The following is an 18269-nucleotide window of genomic DNA, read 5'->3' on the forward strand; positions in this document are numbered from 1 at the left end:
TAATATCACTTGTAGATACACATAATCCTGAGACTCTGTGTGACTTGTCATAATATCATGTATGGATACACATAATCCTGAGACTCTGTGTGACTTGTCATAATATCACGTATGGATACACATAATCCTGAGACTCTGTGTGATTTGTAATAATATCATGTATGGATACACATAATCCTGAGACTCTGTGTGACTTGTCATAATATCACGTATGGATACACATAATCCTGAGACTCTGTGTCACTTGTCATAATATCACATATGGATACACATAATCCTGAGACTCTGTGTCACTTGTCATAATATAACGTATGGATACACATAATCCTGAGACTCTGTGTGACTTGTCATAATATCACGTATGGATACACATAATCCTGAGACTCTGTGTGATTTGTCATAATATCATGTATGGATACACATAATCCTGAGACTCTGTGTGACTTGTCATAATATCACGTATAGATACACAAAATCCAGAGATTCTGTGTGACTTCTCATAATATCATGTATGGATATACATAATCCTGAGACTCTGTGTGACTTGTAACAATATCACGAATGCACATAATCCTGAAAAACTCTGTCACTTGTCATAATATCACATATGGATACACATATTCCTGAGACTGTCTGTGACTTGTAATAATAGCACATATGGATACACATAGTCCCGAGATTGTCTGTGACTAGTCATATCACAAATGGATACACATAATCCTGAGACTGTGACTTGTCATAGTATCACGTATGGATATACATATTCCTAAGACTCCCTATGACTTGTAATAATATCACGTATGGATACATATAATCCTGAGACTCTGTATGATTTGTCTTAATATCATGTATGGATACACATAATCCTGAGACTCTGTGTGACTTGTAATAATATCACGTATGGATACACATAATCCTGAGACTCTGTGTGACTTGTAATAATATCATTTATGGATACACATAATCCTGAGACTCTCTGCGACTTGTAATAATATCACGTATGGATACACATAATCCTGAGACTCTGTGTGACTTGTAATAATATCATGTATGGATACACATAATCCTGAGACTCTGTGGCTTGTAATAATATATTGTATGGATACACATAATCCTGGGACTCTGTGTGACTTGTCATAATATCACGTATGGATACACATAATCCTGAGACTCTGTGTGACTTGTCATAATATCATGTATGGATACACATAATCCTGAGACTCTGTGTGACTTGTCATAATATCATGTATGGATACACATAATCCTGAGACTCTGTGTGACTTGTCATTATATCATGTATGGATACACATAATCCTGAGACTATGCGTGACTTGTCATAATATCACGTATGGATACACATAATCCTGAGACTCTGTGTGACTTGTCATTATATCATGTATGGATACACATAATTCTGAGACTCTGCGTGACTTGTCATAATATCACGTATGGATACACATAATCCTGAGACTCTGTGTGACTTGTCATAATATCATGTATGGATACAGATAATCCTGAGACTCTGTGTGACTTGTCATAATATCAAGTATAGATACACATAATCCTGAGACTCTGTGTGACTTGTCATAATATCACGTATGGATACACATAATCCTGAGACTCTGTGTGACTTGTCATAATATCACGTATGGATACACATAATCCTGAGACTCTGTGTGACTTGTCATAATATCACGTATGGATACACATAATCCTGAGACTCTGTGTGACTTGTCATAATATCACGTATGGATACACATAATCCTGAGACTCTGTGTGACTTGTCATAATATCTTGTATGGATACACATATTCCTGAGACTCTGTGTGACTTGTAATAATATCATGTATGGATACACATAATCCTGAGACTCTTTGTGGCTTGTCATAGTATCACGTATGGATACACATAATCCTGAGACTCTGTGTGACTTGTCATAATATCACGTATGGATACACATAATCCTGAGACTCTGTGTGACTTGTCATAATATCATGTATGGATACACATAATCCTGAGACTCTGTGTGACTTGTCATAATATCATGTATGGATACACATAATCCTGAGACTCTGTGTGACTTCTAATAATATCATGTATGGAGACACATAATCCTGAGACTCTGTGTGACTTGTCATAATATCATTTATAGATACACATAATCCTGAGACTCTGTGTGACTTGTCATAATATCATGTATGGATACACATAATCCTGAGACTCTGTGTGACTTGTCATAATATCACGTATGGATACACATAATCCTGAGACTCTGTGTGACTTGTCATGATATCACGTATGGATACACATAATCCTGAGACTCTGTGTGACTTGTCATAATATCACGTATGGATACACATAATCCTGAGACTCTGTGTGACTTGTCATAATATCACGTATGGATACACATAATCCTGAGACTCTGTGTGACTTGTCATAATATCATGTATGGATATACATATTCCTAAGACTCCCGATGACTTGTAATAATATCACGTATGGATACACATAATCCTGAGACTCTGTGTGACTTGTCATAATATCATGTATGGATACACATAATCCTGAGACTCTGTGTGACTTGTCATAATATCACGTATGGATACACATAATCCTGAGACTCTGTGTCACTTGTCATAATATCATGTATGGATACACATAATCCTGAGACTCTGTGTGACTTGTCATTATATCATGTATGGATACACATAATCCTGAGACTCTGCGTGACTTGTCATAATATCACGTATGGATACACATAATCCTGAGACTCTGTGTGACTTGTCATAATATCATGTATGGATACACATAATCCTGAGACTCTGTGTGACTTGTCATAATATCATGTATGGATACACATAATCCTGAGACTCTGTGTGACTTGTCATAATATCACGTATAGATACACAAAATCCAGAGATTCTGTGTGACTTCTCATAATATCATGTATGGATATACATAATCCTGAGACTCTGTGTGACTTGTAACAATATCACGAATGTACATAATCCTGAAAAACTCTGTCACTTGTCATAATATCACATATGGATACACATATTCCTGAGACTGTCTGTGACTTGTAATAATAGCACATATGGATACACATAGTCCCGAGATTGTCTGTGACTAGTCATATCACAAATGGATACACATAATCCTGAGACTGTGACTTGTCATAGTATCACGTATGGATATACATATTCCTAAGACTCCCTATGACTTGTAATAATATCACGTATGGATACATATAATCCTGAGACTCTGTATGATTTGTCATAATATCATGTATGGATACACATAATCCTGAGACTCTCTGTGACTTGTAATAATATCACGTATGGATACACATAATCCTGAGACTCTGTGTGACTTGTAATAATATCATGTATGGATACACATAATCCTGAGACTCTCTGCGACTTGTAATAATATCACGTATGGATACACATAATCCTGAGACTCTGTGTGCCTTGTAATAATATCATGTATGGATACACATAATCCTGAGACTCTGTGGCTTGTAATAATATATTGTATGGATACACATAATCCTGGGACTCTGTGTGACTTGTCATAATATCACGTATGGATACACATAATCCTGAGACTCTGTGTGACTTGTCATAATATCATGTATGGATACACATAATCCTGAGACTCTGTGTGACTTGTCATAATATCATGTATGGATACACATAATCCTGAGACTCTGTGTGACTTCTAATAATATCATGTATGGAGACACATAATCCTGAGACTCTGTGTGACTTGTCATAATATCACTTGTAGATACACATAATCCTGAGACTCTGTGTGACTTGTCATAATATCATGTATGGATACACATAATCCTGAGACTCTGTGTGACTTGTCATAATATCACGTATGGATACACATAATCCTGAGACTCTGTGTGATTTGTAATAATATCATGTATGGATACACATAATCCTGAGACTCTGTGTGACTTGTCATAATATCACGTATAGATACACATAATCCTGAGACACTGTGTGACTTGTCATAATATCACATATGGATACACATAATCCTGAGACTCTGTGTGACTTGTCATAATATTACTTATGGATACACATAATCCTGAGACTCTGTGTGAGTTGTCATAATATCACGTATGGATACACATAATCCTGAGACCCTGTGTGACTTGTCATAATATCAAGTATGGATACACATAATCCTGAGACTCTGTGTGACTTGTCATAATATCATGTATGGATACACATAATCCTGAGACTCTGTGTGACTTGTCATTATATCATGTATGGATACACATAATCCTGAGACTCTGCGTGACTTGTCATAATATCACGTATGGATACACATAATCCTGAGACTCTGTGTGACTTGTCATTATATCATGTATGGATACACATAATTCTGAGACTCTGCGTGACTTGTCATAATATCACGTATGGATACACATAATCCTGAGACTCTGTGTGACTTGTCATAATATCATGTATGGATACAGATAATCCTGAGACTCTGTGTGACTTGTCATAATATCAAGTATAGATACACATAATCCTGAGACTCTGTGTGACTTGTCATGATATCACGTATGGATACACATAATCCTGAGACTCTGTGTGGCTTGTTATAATATCACGTATGGATACACATAATCCTGAGACTCTGTGTGACTTGTGATAATATCACGTATGGATACACATAATCCTGAGACTCTGTGTGACTTGTCATAATATCACGTATGGATACACATAATCCTGAGACTCTGTGTAACTTGTCATAATATCTTGTATGGATACACATAATCCTGAGACTCTGTGTGACTTGTAATAATATCATGTATGGATACACATAATCCTGAGACTCTGTGTGACTTCTAATAATATCATGTATGGAGACACATAATCCTGAGACTCTGTGTGACTTGTCATAATATCATTTATAGATACACATAATCCTGAGACTCTGTGTGACTTGTCATAATATCATGTATGGATACACATAATCCTGAGACTCTGTGTGACTTGTCATAATATCACGTATGGATACACATAATCCTGAGACTCTGTGTGACTTGTAATAATATCATGTATAGATACACATAATCCTGAGACTCTGTGTGACTTGTCATAATATTACGTATGGATACCCATAATGCTGACACTCTGTGTGACTTGTCATAATATCACGTATGGATACACATAATCCTGAGACCCTGTGTGACTTGTCATAACATCACATATAGATACACATAATCCTGAGACTCTGTGTGACTTGTCATAATATCTTGTATGGATACACATAAACCTGAGACTCTGTGTGACTTGTCATTATATCATCTATGGATACACATAATCCTGAGACTCTGCGTGACTTGTCATAATATCACGTATGGATACACATAATCCTGAGACTCTGTGTGACTTGTCATTATATCATGTATGGATACACATAATCTGAGACTCTGCGTGACTTGTCATAATATCACATATGGATACACATAATCCTGAGACTCCGTGTGACTTGTCATAATATCACGTATAGATACACATAATCCTGAGAATCTGTGTGACTTGTCATAATATCATGTATGGATACACATAATCCTGAGACTCTGTGTGGCTTGTCATAGTATCACGTATGGATACACATAATCCTGAGACTCTGTGTGACTTGTCATAATATCACGTATGGATACACATAATCCTGAGACTCTGTGTGACTTGTAATAATATCATGTATGGATACACATAATCCTGAGACTCTGTGTGACTTGTAATAATATCACGTATGGATACACATAATCCTGAGACTCTGTGTGACTTTTAATAATATCACGTATAGATACACATAATCCTGAGACTCTGTGTGACTTGTAATAATATCACATATGGATACACTTAATCCTGAGACTTTGTGTGTCTTGTCATAATATCACGTATGGATACACATAATCCTGAGACTCTGTGTGACTTGTTATAATATCACATATGGATACACATAATCCTGAGACTCTGTGTGACTTGTCATAATATCATGTATGGATACACATAATCCTGAGACTCTGTGTGACTTGTCATAATATCATGTATGGATATACATATTCCTAAAGCTCCCTATGACTTGTAATAATACCACGTATGGATACACATAATCCTGAGACTCTGTGTGACTTGTAATAATATCACGTATGGATACACATAATCCTGAGACTCTGTGTGACTTGTCATAATATCATGTATGGATATACATATTCCTAAAGCTCCCTATGACTTGTAATAATACCACGTATGGATACACATAATCCTGAGACTCCGTGTGACTTGTCATAATATCACGTATAGATACACATAATCCTGAGACTCTGTGTGACTTGTCATAATATCACGTATGGATACACATAATCCTGAGACTCTGTGTGACTTGTCATAATATCACGTATGGATACACATAATCCTGAGACTCTGTGTGACTTGTCATAATATCACGTATGGATACACATAATCCTGAGACTCTGTGTGACTTGTCATAATATCTTGTATGGATACACATAATCCTGAGACTCTGTGTGACTTGTAATAATATCATGTATGGATACACATAATCCTGAGACTCTGTGTGACTTGTAATAATATCACATATGGATACACATAATCCTGAGACTCTGTGTGACTTTTAATAATATCACGTATGGATACACATAATCCTGAGACTCTGTGTGACTTGTCATAATATCATGTATGGATATACATATTCTTAAAACTCCCTATGACTTGTAATAATATCACGTATGGATGCACATAATCCTGAGACTCTGTGTAACTTGTCATAATATCATGTATGGATACACATAATCCTGAGACTCTGTGTGACTTGTCATAATATCACGTATGGATACACATAATCCTGAGACTCTGTGTGACTTGTAATAATATCACGTTTGGATACACATAATCCTGAGACTCTGTGTGACTTGTCATAATATCACGTATGGATACACATAATCCTGAGTCTCTGAGTAACTTGTCATAATATCACGTATGGATACACATAATCCTGAGACTCTGTGTGACTTGTCATAATATCACGTATGGATACACATAATCCTGAGACTCTGTGTGTCTTGTCATAATATCATGTATGGATACAGATAATCCTGAGACTCTGTGTGACTTCTCATAATATCACGTATGGATACACATAATCCTGAGCTTCTGTGTGACTTCTCATAATATCATGTATGGATACACATAATCCTGAGACATTGTGTGACTTGTAATAATATCGCGTATGGATACACATAATCCTGAGACTCTGTGTGACTTGTAATAATATCATGTATGGATACACATAATCCTGAGACTCTGTGTGACTTGTCATAATATCACGTATGGATACACATAATCCTGAGACTCTGTGTGACTTGTCATAATATTATGTATGGATACACATAATCCTGAGACTCTGTGTGACTTGTAATAATATCCTGTATGGATACACATAATCCTGAGACTCTGTGTGGCTTGTCATAATATCACGTATGGATACACATAATCCTGAGACTCTGTGTGACTTGTCATAATATCATGTATGGATACACATAATCCTGAGACTCTGTGTGACTTGTCATAATATCACGTATGGATACACATAATCCTGAGACTCTGTTTGACTTGTCATAATATCATGTATGGATACACATAATCTTGAGACTCTGTGTGACTTGTCATAATATCATGTATGTATATACATATTCCTAAAACTCCCTGTGACTTGTAATAATATCACGTATGGATACACATAATCCTGAGACTCTGTGCAACTTGTCATAATATCATGTATGGATACACATAATCCTGAGACTCTGTGTGACTTTTCATAATATCACGTATGGATACACATAATCCTGAGACTCTGTGTGACTTGTAATAATATCACGTTTGGATACACATAATCCTGAGACTCTGTGTGACTTGTCATAATATCACGTATGGATACACATAATCCTGAGTCTCTGAGTGACTTGTCATAATATCACGTATGGATACACATAATCCTGAGACTCTGTGTGACTTGTCATAATATCACGTATGGATACACATAATCCTGAGACTCTGTGTGACTTGTCATAATATCATGTATGGATACAGATAATCCTGAGACTCTGTGTGACTTGTCATAATATCATGTATGGATACACATAATCCTGAGACTCTGTGTGACTTGTAATAATATCCTGTATGGATACACATAATCCTGAGACTCTGTGTGGCTTGTCCTAATATCACGTATGGATACACATAATCCTGATACTCTGTGTGACTTGTCATAATATCACGTATGGATACACATAATCCTGAGACTCTGTGTAGCTTGTCATAATATCACGTATGGATACACATAATCCTGAGACTCTGTTTGACTTGTCATAATATCATGTATGGATACACATAATCTTGAGACTCTGTGTGAATTGTCATAATATCATGTATGGATACACATAATCCTGAGACTCTGTGTGACTTCTAATAATATCATGTATGGAGACACATAATCCTGAGACTCTGTGTGACTTGTCATAATATCATTTATAGATACACATAATCCTGAGACTCTGTGTGACTTGTCATAATATCATGTATGGATACACATAATCCTGAGACTCTGTGTGACTTGTCATAATATCACGTATGGATACACATAATCCTGAGACTCTGTGTGACTTGTAATAATGTCATGTATGGATACACATAATCCTGAGACTCTGTGTGACTTGTCATAATATCACGTATAGATACACATAATCCTGAGACACTGTGTGACTTGTCATAATATCACATATGGATACACATAATCCTGAGACTCTGTGTGACTTGTCATAATATTACGTATGGATACACATAATCCTGACACTCTGTGTGACTTGTCATAATATCACGTATGGATACACATAATCCTGAGACCCTGTGTGACTTGTCATAATATCACGTATAGATACACATAATCCTGAGACTCTGTGTGACTTGTCAGAATATCATGTATGGATACACATAATCCTGAGACTCTGTGTGACTTGTCATTATATCATGTATGGATACACATAATCCTGAGACTCTGCGTGACTTGTCATAATATCACGCATGGATACACATAATCCTGAGACTCTGTGTGACTTGTCATTATATCATGTATGGATACACATAATCCTGAGAGTCTGCGTGACTTGTCATAATATCACGTATGGAAACACATAATCCTGAGACTCTGTGTGAGTTGTCATAATATCATGTATGGATACACATAATCCTGAGACTCTTTGTGACTTGTCATAATACCACGTATGGATACACATAATCCTGAGACTCCGTGTGACTTGTCATAATATCCCGTATAGATACACATAATCCTGAGACTCTGTGTGACTTGTCATAATATCATGTATGGATACACATAATCCTGAGACTCTGTGTGGCTTGTCATAATATCACGTATGGATACACATAATCCTGAGACTCTGTGTGACTTGTCATAATATCACGTATGGATACACATAATCCTGAGACTCTGTGTGACTTGTCATAATATCTTGTATGGATACACATAATCCAGAGACTCTGTGTGACTTGTAATAATGTCATGTATGGATACACATAATCCTGGGACTCTGTGTGACTTGTAATAATATCACGTATGGATACACATAATCCTGAGACTCTGTGTGACTTTTAATAATATCACGTATGGATACACATAATCCTGAGACTCTGTGTGACTTGTAATAATATCACATATGGATACACATAATCCTGAGACTCTGTGTGTCTTGTCATAATATCACGTGTGGATACACATAATCCTGAGACTCTGTGTGACTTGTAATAATATCACATATGGATGCACATGATCCTGAGACTCTGTGTGATTTGTCATAATATCCCATATGGATACTCATAATCCTGAGACTCTGTATGACTTGTAATAATATCACGTATGGATACACATAATCCTGAGACTCTGTGTGACTTGTCATAATATCATGTATGGATATACATATTCCTAAAAATCCCTATGACTTGTAATAATATCACGTATGGATACACATAATCCTGAGACTCTGTGTAACTTGTCATAATATCATGTATGGAGACACATAATCCTGCGACTCTGTGTGACTTGTCATAATATCATGTATGGATACACATAATCCTGAGACTCTGTGTGACTTGTAATAATATCACGTTTGGATACACATAATCCTGAGTCTCTGTGTGACTTGTCATAATATCACGTATGGATACACATAATCCTGAGTCTCTGAGTGACTTGTCATAATATCACGTATGGATACACATAATCCGGAGACTCTGTGTGACTTGTCATAATATCACGTATGGATACACATAATCCTGAGACTCTGTGTGTCTTGTCATAATATCATGTATGGATACAGATAATCCTGAGACTCTGTGTGACTTCTCATAATATCACGTATGGATACACTGAATCCTGAGCTTCTGTGTGACTTCTCATAATATCATGTATGGATACACATAATCCTGAGACTCTGTGTGACTTGTAATAATATCACGTATGGATACACATAATCCTGAGACTCTGTGTGACTTGTAATAATATCACGTATGGATACACATAATCCTGAGACTCTGTGTGACTTGTAATAATATCACGTATGGCTACACATAATCCTGAGACTCTGTTTGACTTGTCATAATATCATGTATGGATACACATAATCCTGAGACTCTGTGTGACTTGTAATTATATCCTGTATGGATACACATAATCCTGAGACTCTGTGTGACTTGTAATAATATCACGTATGGATACACATAATCCTGAGACTCTGTGTGACTTGTAATAATATCACGTATGGCTACACATAATCCTGAGACTCTGTTTGACTTGTCATAATATCATGTATGGATACACATAATCCTGAGACTCTGTGTGACTTGTAATTATATCCTGTATGGATACACATAATCCTGAGACTCTGTGTGACTTGTAATAATATCACGTATGGATACACATAATCCTGAGACTCTGTGTGATTTGTCATAATATCATGTATGGATACACATAATCCTGAGACTCTGTGTGACTTGTCATAATATCATGTATAGATACACATAATCCTGAGACTCTGTGTGACTTGTCATAATATCACGTATAGATACACATAATCCTGAGACTTTTTGTGACTTGTCATAATATCATGTATGGATACACATAATCCTGAGACTCTGTGTGACTTGTCATAATATCATGTATGGATGCACATAATCCTGAGACTCTGTGTGACTCTTCATAATTTGGATCTCATAATTCTCAGTATTGCCTAGAAACTGCTGAAACCAAGATAAAGACAGCAGTCATCATCTTAACCACAAGCACCTTTCAGAGATTTGTCGTGATACCGCTGGTATATCTGACTAGCAGGATTACTGAAACATGTCTTGGAATTCATGGCGTGCTAGGCATTAGTAGATAAAGGCTTATTGTGAAATTTGTGAGAAAAGTTATAAAACTGTGGCTAGTGTATGATGATATTTTAAGGTCAACTTAAGTGGTTGGGAAACCAATGTGCAAAATGAATAGTAAAGTAGCAATGTGAGGAAATTATATTTTTACAGAAAACCTGTGCACCAAATGAACAGTTGCCCTCCAATGGTAGTCGACTGCATTTTAGTTTAGGTTCATAAATGGTCATTAGGCTTGCAACCCAGGTGGCCATTGAGGATCCTGACCCAAATTCTCAGTTGGCCTCAAGTACTGTTTGTTTAAGGTCATATAGTAGACAAATGAGAACTGATAGAATCCAACTCTGTACCACAGGAACTGCAGCTCACTGCTTTAACCCTCTTTGCCAACTACCAACTAGTACAAAATCGGATGGCACAGAACAAAAGGCGTAGGTGTGTGCTAGGAATGTGTTGAATGATCAGTAACAATATGTATTAGCTACAAATCACATTGTTGCACACTCAGCTTTACTTTTGCAGCCATTATTTGCATAGTTGGTGTACCTATAACAATTGCAGAATTTCAATTGGATGAGTAGTTTTTTTTCATTTTTTCAAAAATACTGTCTCCATTAACTCCACACTACTAGTGCTCTATTACCACATTAGTCCAACTGATATGCAGTGTTTAATGAATAAAATAATACTGTTATGCAATAATCATACAACAATTTATTTTACTAAACAGGGAGACAGACTGAATGAGGTAGCAGAATTTGCCAGTCAGGTGCCTGGAAAGAAGGAAGACATAGAAAAAATGCTAATTTCAGCTTTAATGGAACTTCATCAGAGATGCCTGTAAGTGGTCTTATAAATTCACATCTTTGGATACATTTTTCTCTACTTTTTTAATGAGTTTGCTTATACATATAAATTCTTTGATTCTGTCAAGAAATACTACTTTAGTTTTTATGGCTGTATATTTGTAAAGAGTTAAGTGGTTTTCTGATCAGAATTATGTGACCTGATCCTGCAAATCCTGACTGTCATAAAAATAAGGCACAGTTTTATAAAAATCAGTGAATTTGTTGAATTTCTTGGCATTTATTTCATGTACATATAATCACTTAGTTATATTTGGGAACCTGATTATCTTCTTCTTCTTCTTTCGGCTTTTCCCGGTTAGGGGTCGCCACAGTGGATCACCTTGTCCGCACATTGAATGGCAGTGGAGTTTTATGGTGTCGAGTTGCCAGCCCGGCACCCAACCTTCCACAGAAGGCACACTCACATGCACACCTAGGGCCAATTTAGAGTATCCAATCCACCTGCAGCATGTCTTTGGGATGTGGGAGGAAACCGGAGCACCCGGAGGAAACCCACGCGACCACAGGGAAGACATGCAGACTCCACACAGAAGATATTTGGGAACCTGATTATAATCTTCTTTATTTTATATCAGAGCTGCTTTTGTGCTTTTCCAGCACAGTCATGTTTTCTTTTTAACTGACAATCAACTGGATAATTTTATTTAGGATTTTAAAACATCTTTTAAGTATTCCCTAGTAGGATTTATGTGAGGAGTTCGTTTTAAGGAAGTGGAGAACACTTTTTGTAGAAAGCATATTTTTGTTTGTGACAAGTATAAAAAGAATATTAGGAGAGGAAAGCATGAAAAATACAGAAATACACAATTTTAGATATTTTCGACAATTAATACATTCTCATGGGCCTTGTTCATATTTAATGAATTAGCTGTACATTCTACTTAACTATCGGCTTGTTTTCTTTCACCACTTTGAATAATTCTTTCATATCTGTCCTATTTATTTTTGAGTTATATTATTGTTTTATACTATATTACTTCTTTTTAAGGTTGCAGCAGCCATGTGCCACCCTTTCTATGAAATAATACTTCTTTTTTCTCCCTTGAGCTGTGCATATTCTATCTTCAAATGCTACATATTTTCTCATTTCTTTGTTTTCTTTATCTCCTTATTTTTTGAAAGCTAGTAGTCATGAAAACCATATGTGTTTGTGTTTCCATGAGGAGCTTATCAGTGGATATCACAACCCCTCTCCTGCTTTATTTTTTCTAAATAATCTATTCATACATATCTATCTATATATATATATATATATATATATATATATATATATATATATATATATATATATATATATATATATATATATATATATATATAGACACACACACTCATAGTGGTATACTGGTATTTACTGGACTGCCTTATATTTTTCCTTCATCTGACCTGCCTCTGCCCTGTCTTTACCTCCGTGAAGAAGAAGCCTCCAGAATAATATCTAATACTTTAAACGGAACCTTTCATATTGTCTGTATGGGCAGATAATCACTTCTTTTTCTACAGATGTCTACTCTTCTTTTGAATCCCAGTAGTCTACACGTTTTCCTTGCAGTTGTATCATATTGCTTATTTAACCTTATGAAATTTAATATCACCACCAATAGCCCCTTTCTTGATTAACTCAACGTTCCCCAAGTTTCTCTCCACAGATCACATCTCTTTTCATTCTTTATTAAGACATTGTACAAGTACTTTATCCTGAATGTGTTTGCTCTTCACAGGTCTGAAAATTCCTCTCAGGTAGGTAATTACTTTTCAACTTGATTCTGACCTTGGGAACTTTTTCAACAGGATTACTAAGGTAATGTAAATAAATATTTAAAAAGCAACACGATGCTACTCAGCACGGCATTAAAATTAAAGGTAAAACCACAATATTGTAACATGCCCAACTGATCTTCGATGCACTGAAGACTTTATGAACATTTTAAGTACAGTATTTTGTGGATAGACCCTGGTCTGTCATTAACACCACAACTCCACTAGCTTCATTACTAAATCATTTACCAACTTAGAAATGTATAAAGTTTCTGAAATTGCTACTGCTGCATCCATTTTCTATGTGAAAACCATACAACTGTTTGCAATAGAATATGTCAATATTTTCTGTTTTTCTGTCGCTGAAATAGAAAAATGTGAAACTGAATGTTACCTGAAAAAAAACTATAGAATTCTGCATGGTATTTCAAGAACTATGGCTGAGTGGAGAAAAAGGAATGGGGTGGGAAGCATGGGTTAAAAAACAACAGAAGCAAATTCCACCAAAGGATTTATTGCACACTGGAAATAATCTCTCTCTGACGTCTCGGCCAAAGCCTTCAAGGAGAATAAAATACTTGCATAGCAAAACAGTATATATACACACCCACTAAAAATGATTAAACAATTAATCAATTTAAACAACATCTTAACAAGATAATACTTTCCAATTAAGATCCTCATTTAGCCCAAAAGGAAACATAGTTTTAAATTTTAAAATATACACAATTTCTTTCTGCAATAAAACAGTTTTGATACTTATATTATTAAACACAGATATACAAATTTGTTCCAATACTGTTCCTTTCAAGCCATCACTACAATTATTATGGACTTCTGAAAAATGTACTGCCACTGGGCTGTCTTTCTTGCAATTTCTAATGTCTCTTACATGTTCTAAAAATCTTATTTTAAATGCCCTTTTCGTTTCCCCAATGTAAAACTTATTACATGGAAATTGTAAAGCATAAATAACACCCACAGAATTACAGTTAAAGAGACCATGACTATCAAATCTAACATTATTAATAAATTCAAAATTAGTTACAATATGTTTACAAGCCTTACACTTGCCACAAGGGAAAGTCCCAACTCGAACAGGTTCAATATACATTTTTAAAGAAGGCATAACAAACTTGGATTTCACCAGAAATTTTTTTATATTCTTACCTTTACGGTAAGAAAACTTAATATTCACATTCAGCCATTGTTGTACATTCCTAAGAGAGCATAAATATAGCCAAAACTGGCTAACAATGTCTAAAAAATGTTTAGTAAAGCATCCATAAGTGGTTACAAAATAGATGTTTTCCTTATTTATACTTGCATTATTTTGTTGTGTCATATCACCTCTCCTAGTACTGCAAGTCCTATGGTAAATAAATCTATCATATCTGGGTCTGACACCTGTCGATAACCTTGCAAAACTTTTCTCCAAAACATCCTTACTATAACCTCGGGTAGAAAAAGATTCAACCAGGAGACCCATTTCTTTATGGAAAATCTCAGATCTATTACAAAGTCTATAAATACGCAACATTTCACCATAAGGTAGAGCCTCAATTACATGAGAAGGGTGCCCACTCATACCATGTAGATACTGACATGTCCCTTCAAACTTCTTGTTCGGCGAAGTCACAATGTTCTTACCATCTGAAATATCTAGCACTACGTCCAAAAATGGAATAACATGTCCAATATTTAATCCATCAAATTTAATGAAATATCTGTTAACATTAATCTCATTAAAGAATTCAATAATTTTATCCCTATTACTATCAACCAAAAATATTAAATCATCGACGTACCTAAAGTACTGAATAACATGTTCTTGAAAAAAATTTTTGTTTATAAATGACTTCTAGTTCAAACAAACCCATAAAGAGATTAGCATACATGGGGGCAAATGAGGCCCCCCATGGCTGTACCTTGCAACTGGTGGTATAAAACATTATTGAACTCAAAAAAATTATGGGTTAAACAAAAATGTACTAATTCCATCACATATTCCGTAGCAGGTGAATTTCCTAAGAAAAATCTTAATGCTTCCAGACCAAATTGGTGTTTAATACTTGTGTATAGGCTTTTTACGTCTATACTAACCCATATCATATTATGATTTATTTTAATATTCTTTACTTTATTCAAAAAGTCAAACACATCACTTATATATGAAGGTAGTTTGATAACATAAGGAGACAAAAAATGGTGTAAAAAAACACCCAGGTTGTGTAGAAAATATTCAGACCCAGATACTATCGGCCTACCAGGAGAATTTTGCAAGTTCTTATGAATTTTAGGTAGGCAATAAAACAGAGCCATTTTGCAACCCTCCACATGAAACTTTTTTTTAACATCTGAATGACAAAAATAACCCAATCTTGCTCCCTTATTTACCAACTCTTTATATTCATCAATGGCTGTATAAAAAACTTCAGGCTCAACAACCTTATATGTGTCAATATCACACAGATGTTTCATACACATTTTTAAATAATCAGAAAAACCCATGACTACAAGTTTGTTGCCCTTATCCGATGGTTTGAAAACAATGTCATCCATCTTACTTAAAGTCAATAAGGCTTTCCACTCTTGAGACGACATGTTATAAACTATATTAGACCTATTGCTCATAAATTCTTTATGAGCTAACTCGGTAAAATAATTTACTAAACTAACAAATTGACATACTTCCCCATTTAGTACATCAGGCATGAAAGTACTTTGAGAAGGAACCTTAGAAGTATCAAAACTATAATATGCATTATTTTCAGTTTCAGAAATACATGAATAAAAACTGTCTATTGAACTATCTAAACTTTCTTCATCCGTTTCCAACACAGAAAAACTATTTTTACTAAAAAAGTGTTTTAAATGTAACTTTCTAGCAAAAGAAAACACATTGCCTTGTATATCATACAGGCGAGTAACCACAGTAGGGACAAATTTCAGTCCCTTATTTAAAACACACAATTCAGTTTCATTAAATATGTAACTAGAAAGATTAACAACATAATCAGTTGCATTCAACACAACATTAGTACTGAACACAGGACAAACATCAACGCCTTCCTCGTTTGAAACCCCCCTGTCCAAAACGCTGCCCACCTGGGTTGGCTGACTGTTCCCATGTCCGTTTTTGTCCCTGTGCTGGAGGAATCGAGGAAGAGGAGGAATTCCCCCGAAAAGTCTGACAAAATCTATCCCTCTGTTCAGCTACTGGGAGACCCGGAAAGTCGCCATCATTCCATTCATCTTCATGCGAGGTATAGCCTCCTTCTGAGGCCGAGGAATTGAACGGTGGATTCACAGCATCATCTGGATGAAACCTAACTTGCTTGCGACGTTTGGAACGTTCAGTCCTGGATAGAAAAGCCTTACTGGACTCATAGTCTCGTATGTCACGCAATAATTTTCCCTTCTTTCTATTGACCAATGTAGTTTCATACTCTTTCAATTTTAAATTAGTTTGTTTGAGAAAATCATCAAACACGGACAACGGGACAGCATTAGTTAAATCAGAGCAAAGTTTTTTAATACTGGCACACAGTTCCTTATGCTTCAACTGGTCACGTTCTATAAGTATATGAAGCCAATCACTCACACATTGGTGGGCAGCATTTACCCACCTTTTATGAAATGCAATGTCTGTTTCCGAACTTAAGTCAAATGGACTGGAAGGATCCTTAAACACTCTCAGTCCCCTGGGAGTGATATCAGTCTCCACATATTTTTGTAATCCGCAAATATTATAATGTACTGAGGTTTCCTTCCACATTAATTTCTCCAGTTCATCAAACAATGATTTATGTTCTGTATTCAACGCCAATGAAATTTTTCTACCCACACCAGAAAAGGGATTATAGGTTCATAGGTTCATACTAGGCTATCTGCCCGAGGGCATTTACAAGCCTAGCCCATAGTTTTTGTAAGGCCATTATTTTGCTGTGCCTCTGTTGAGCAGTGACACTGAGGTAATCCCTGGGGTATATCTGCGATCTCCCATCCATTGGTCAAGATTTCTCTTGAACAAGGCCAGCGAGGTGCTCTGCCTCACATATACCGGGATTTTATTCCACAGCATAGGGAGTCTTTGGGTGATGAATCTATCCCTCCAGCTGGCCTATTAATAGCTGTGTCGAGGTTT

General features: G+C 35.8%; 1 protein-coding gene across 1 annotated transcript in view; it reads left to right on the forward strand.

The window, feature by feature from the left end:
• Positions 1-18269, forward strand: part of LOC122797634 (otoferlin-like) — a 1687021-nt gene that overhangs the window by 547418 nt on the left and 1121334 nt on the right. Inside the window, exon 11 of the mRNA XM_044066178.1 lies at positions 12226-12335. Coding sequence (XP_043922113.1) covers positions 12226-12335 — 110 coding nt within the window. The remainder of the gene's footprint in view (positions 1-12225; positions 12336-18269) is intronic.

The sequence above is a fragment of the Protopterus annectens genome, chromosome 3.part1, assembly GCF_019279795.1.
Source record: "Protopterus annectens isolate FY-2018-M chromosome 3.part1, PAN1.0, whole genome shotgun sequence".
Classification (NCBI taxonomy): domain Eukaryota; kingdom Metazoa; phylum Chordata; order Ceratodontiformes; family Protopteridae; genus Protopterus; species Protopterus annectens.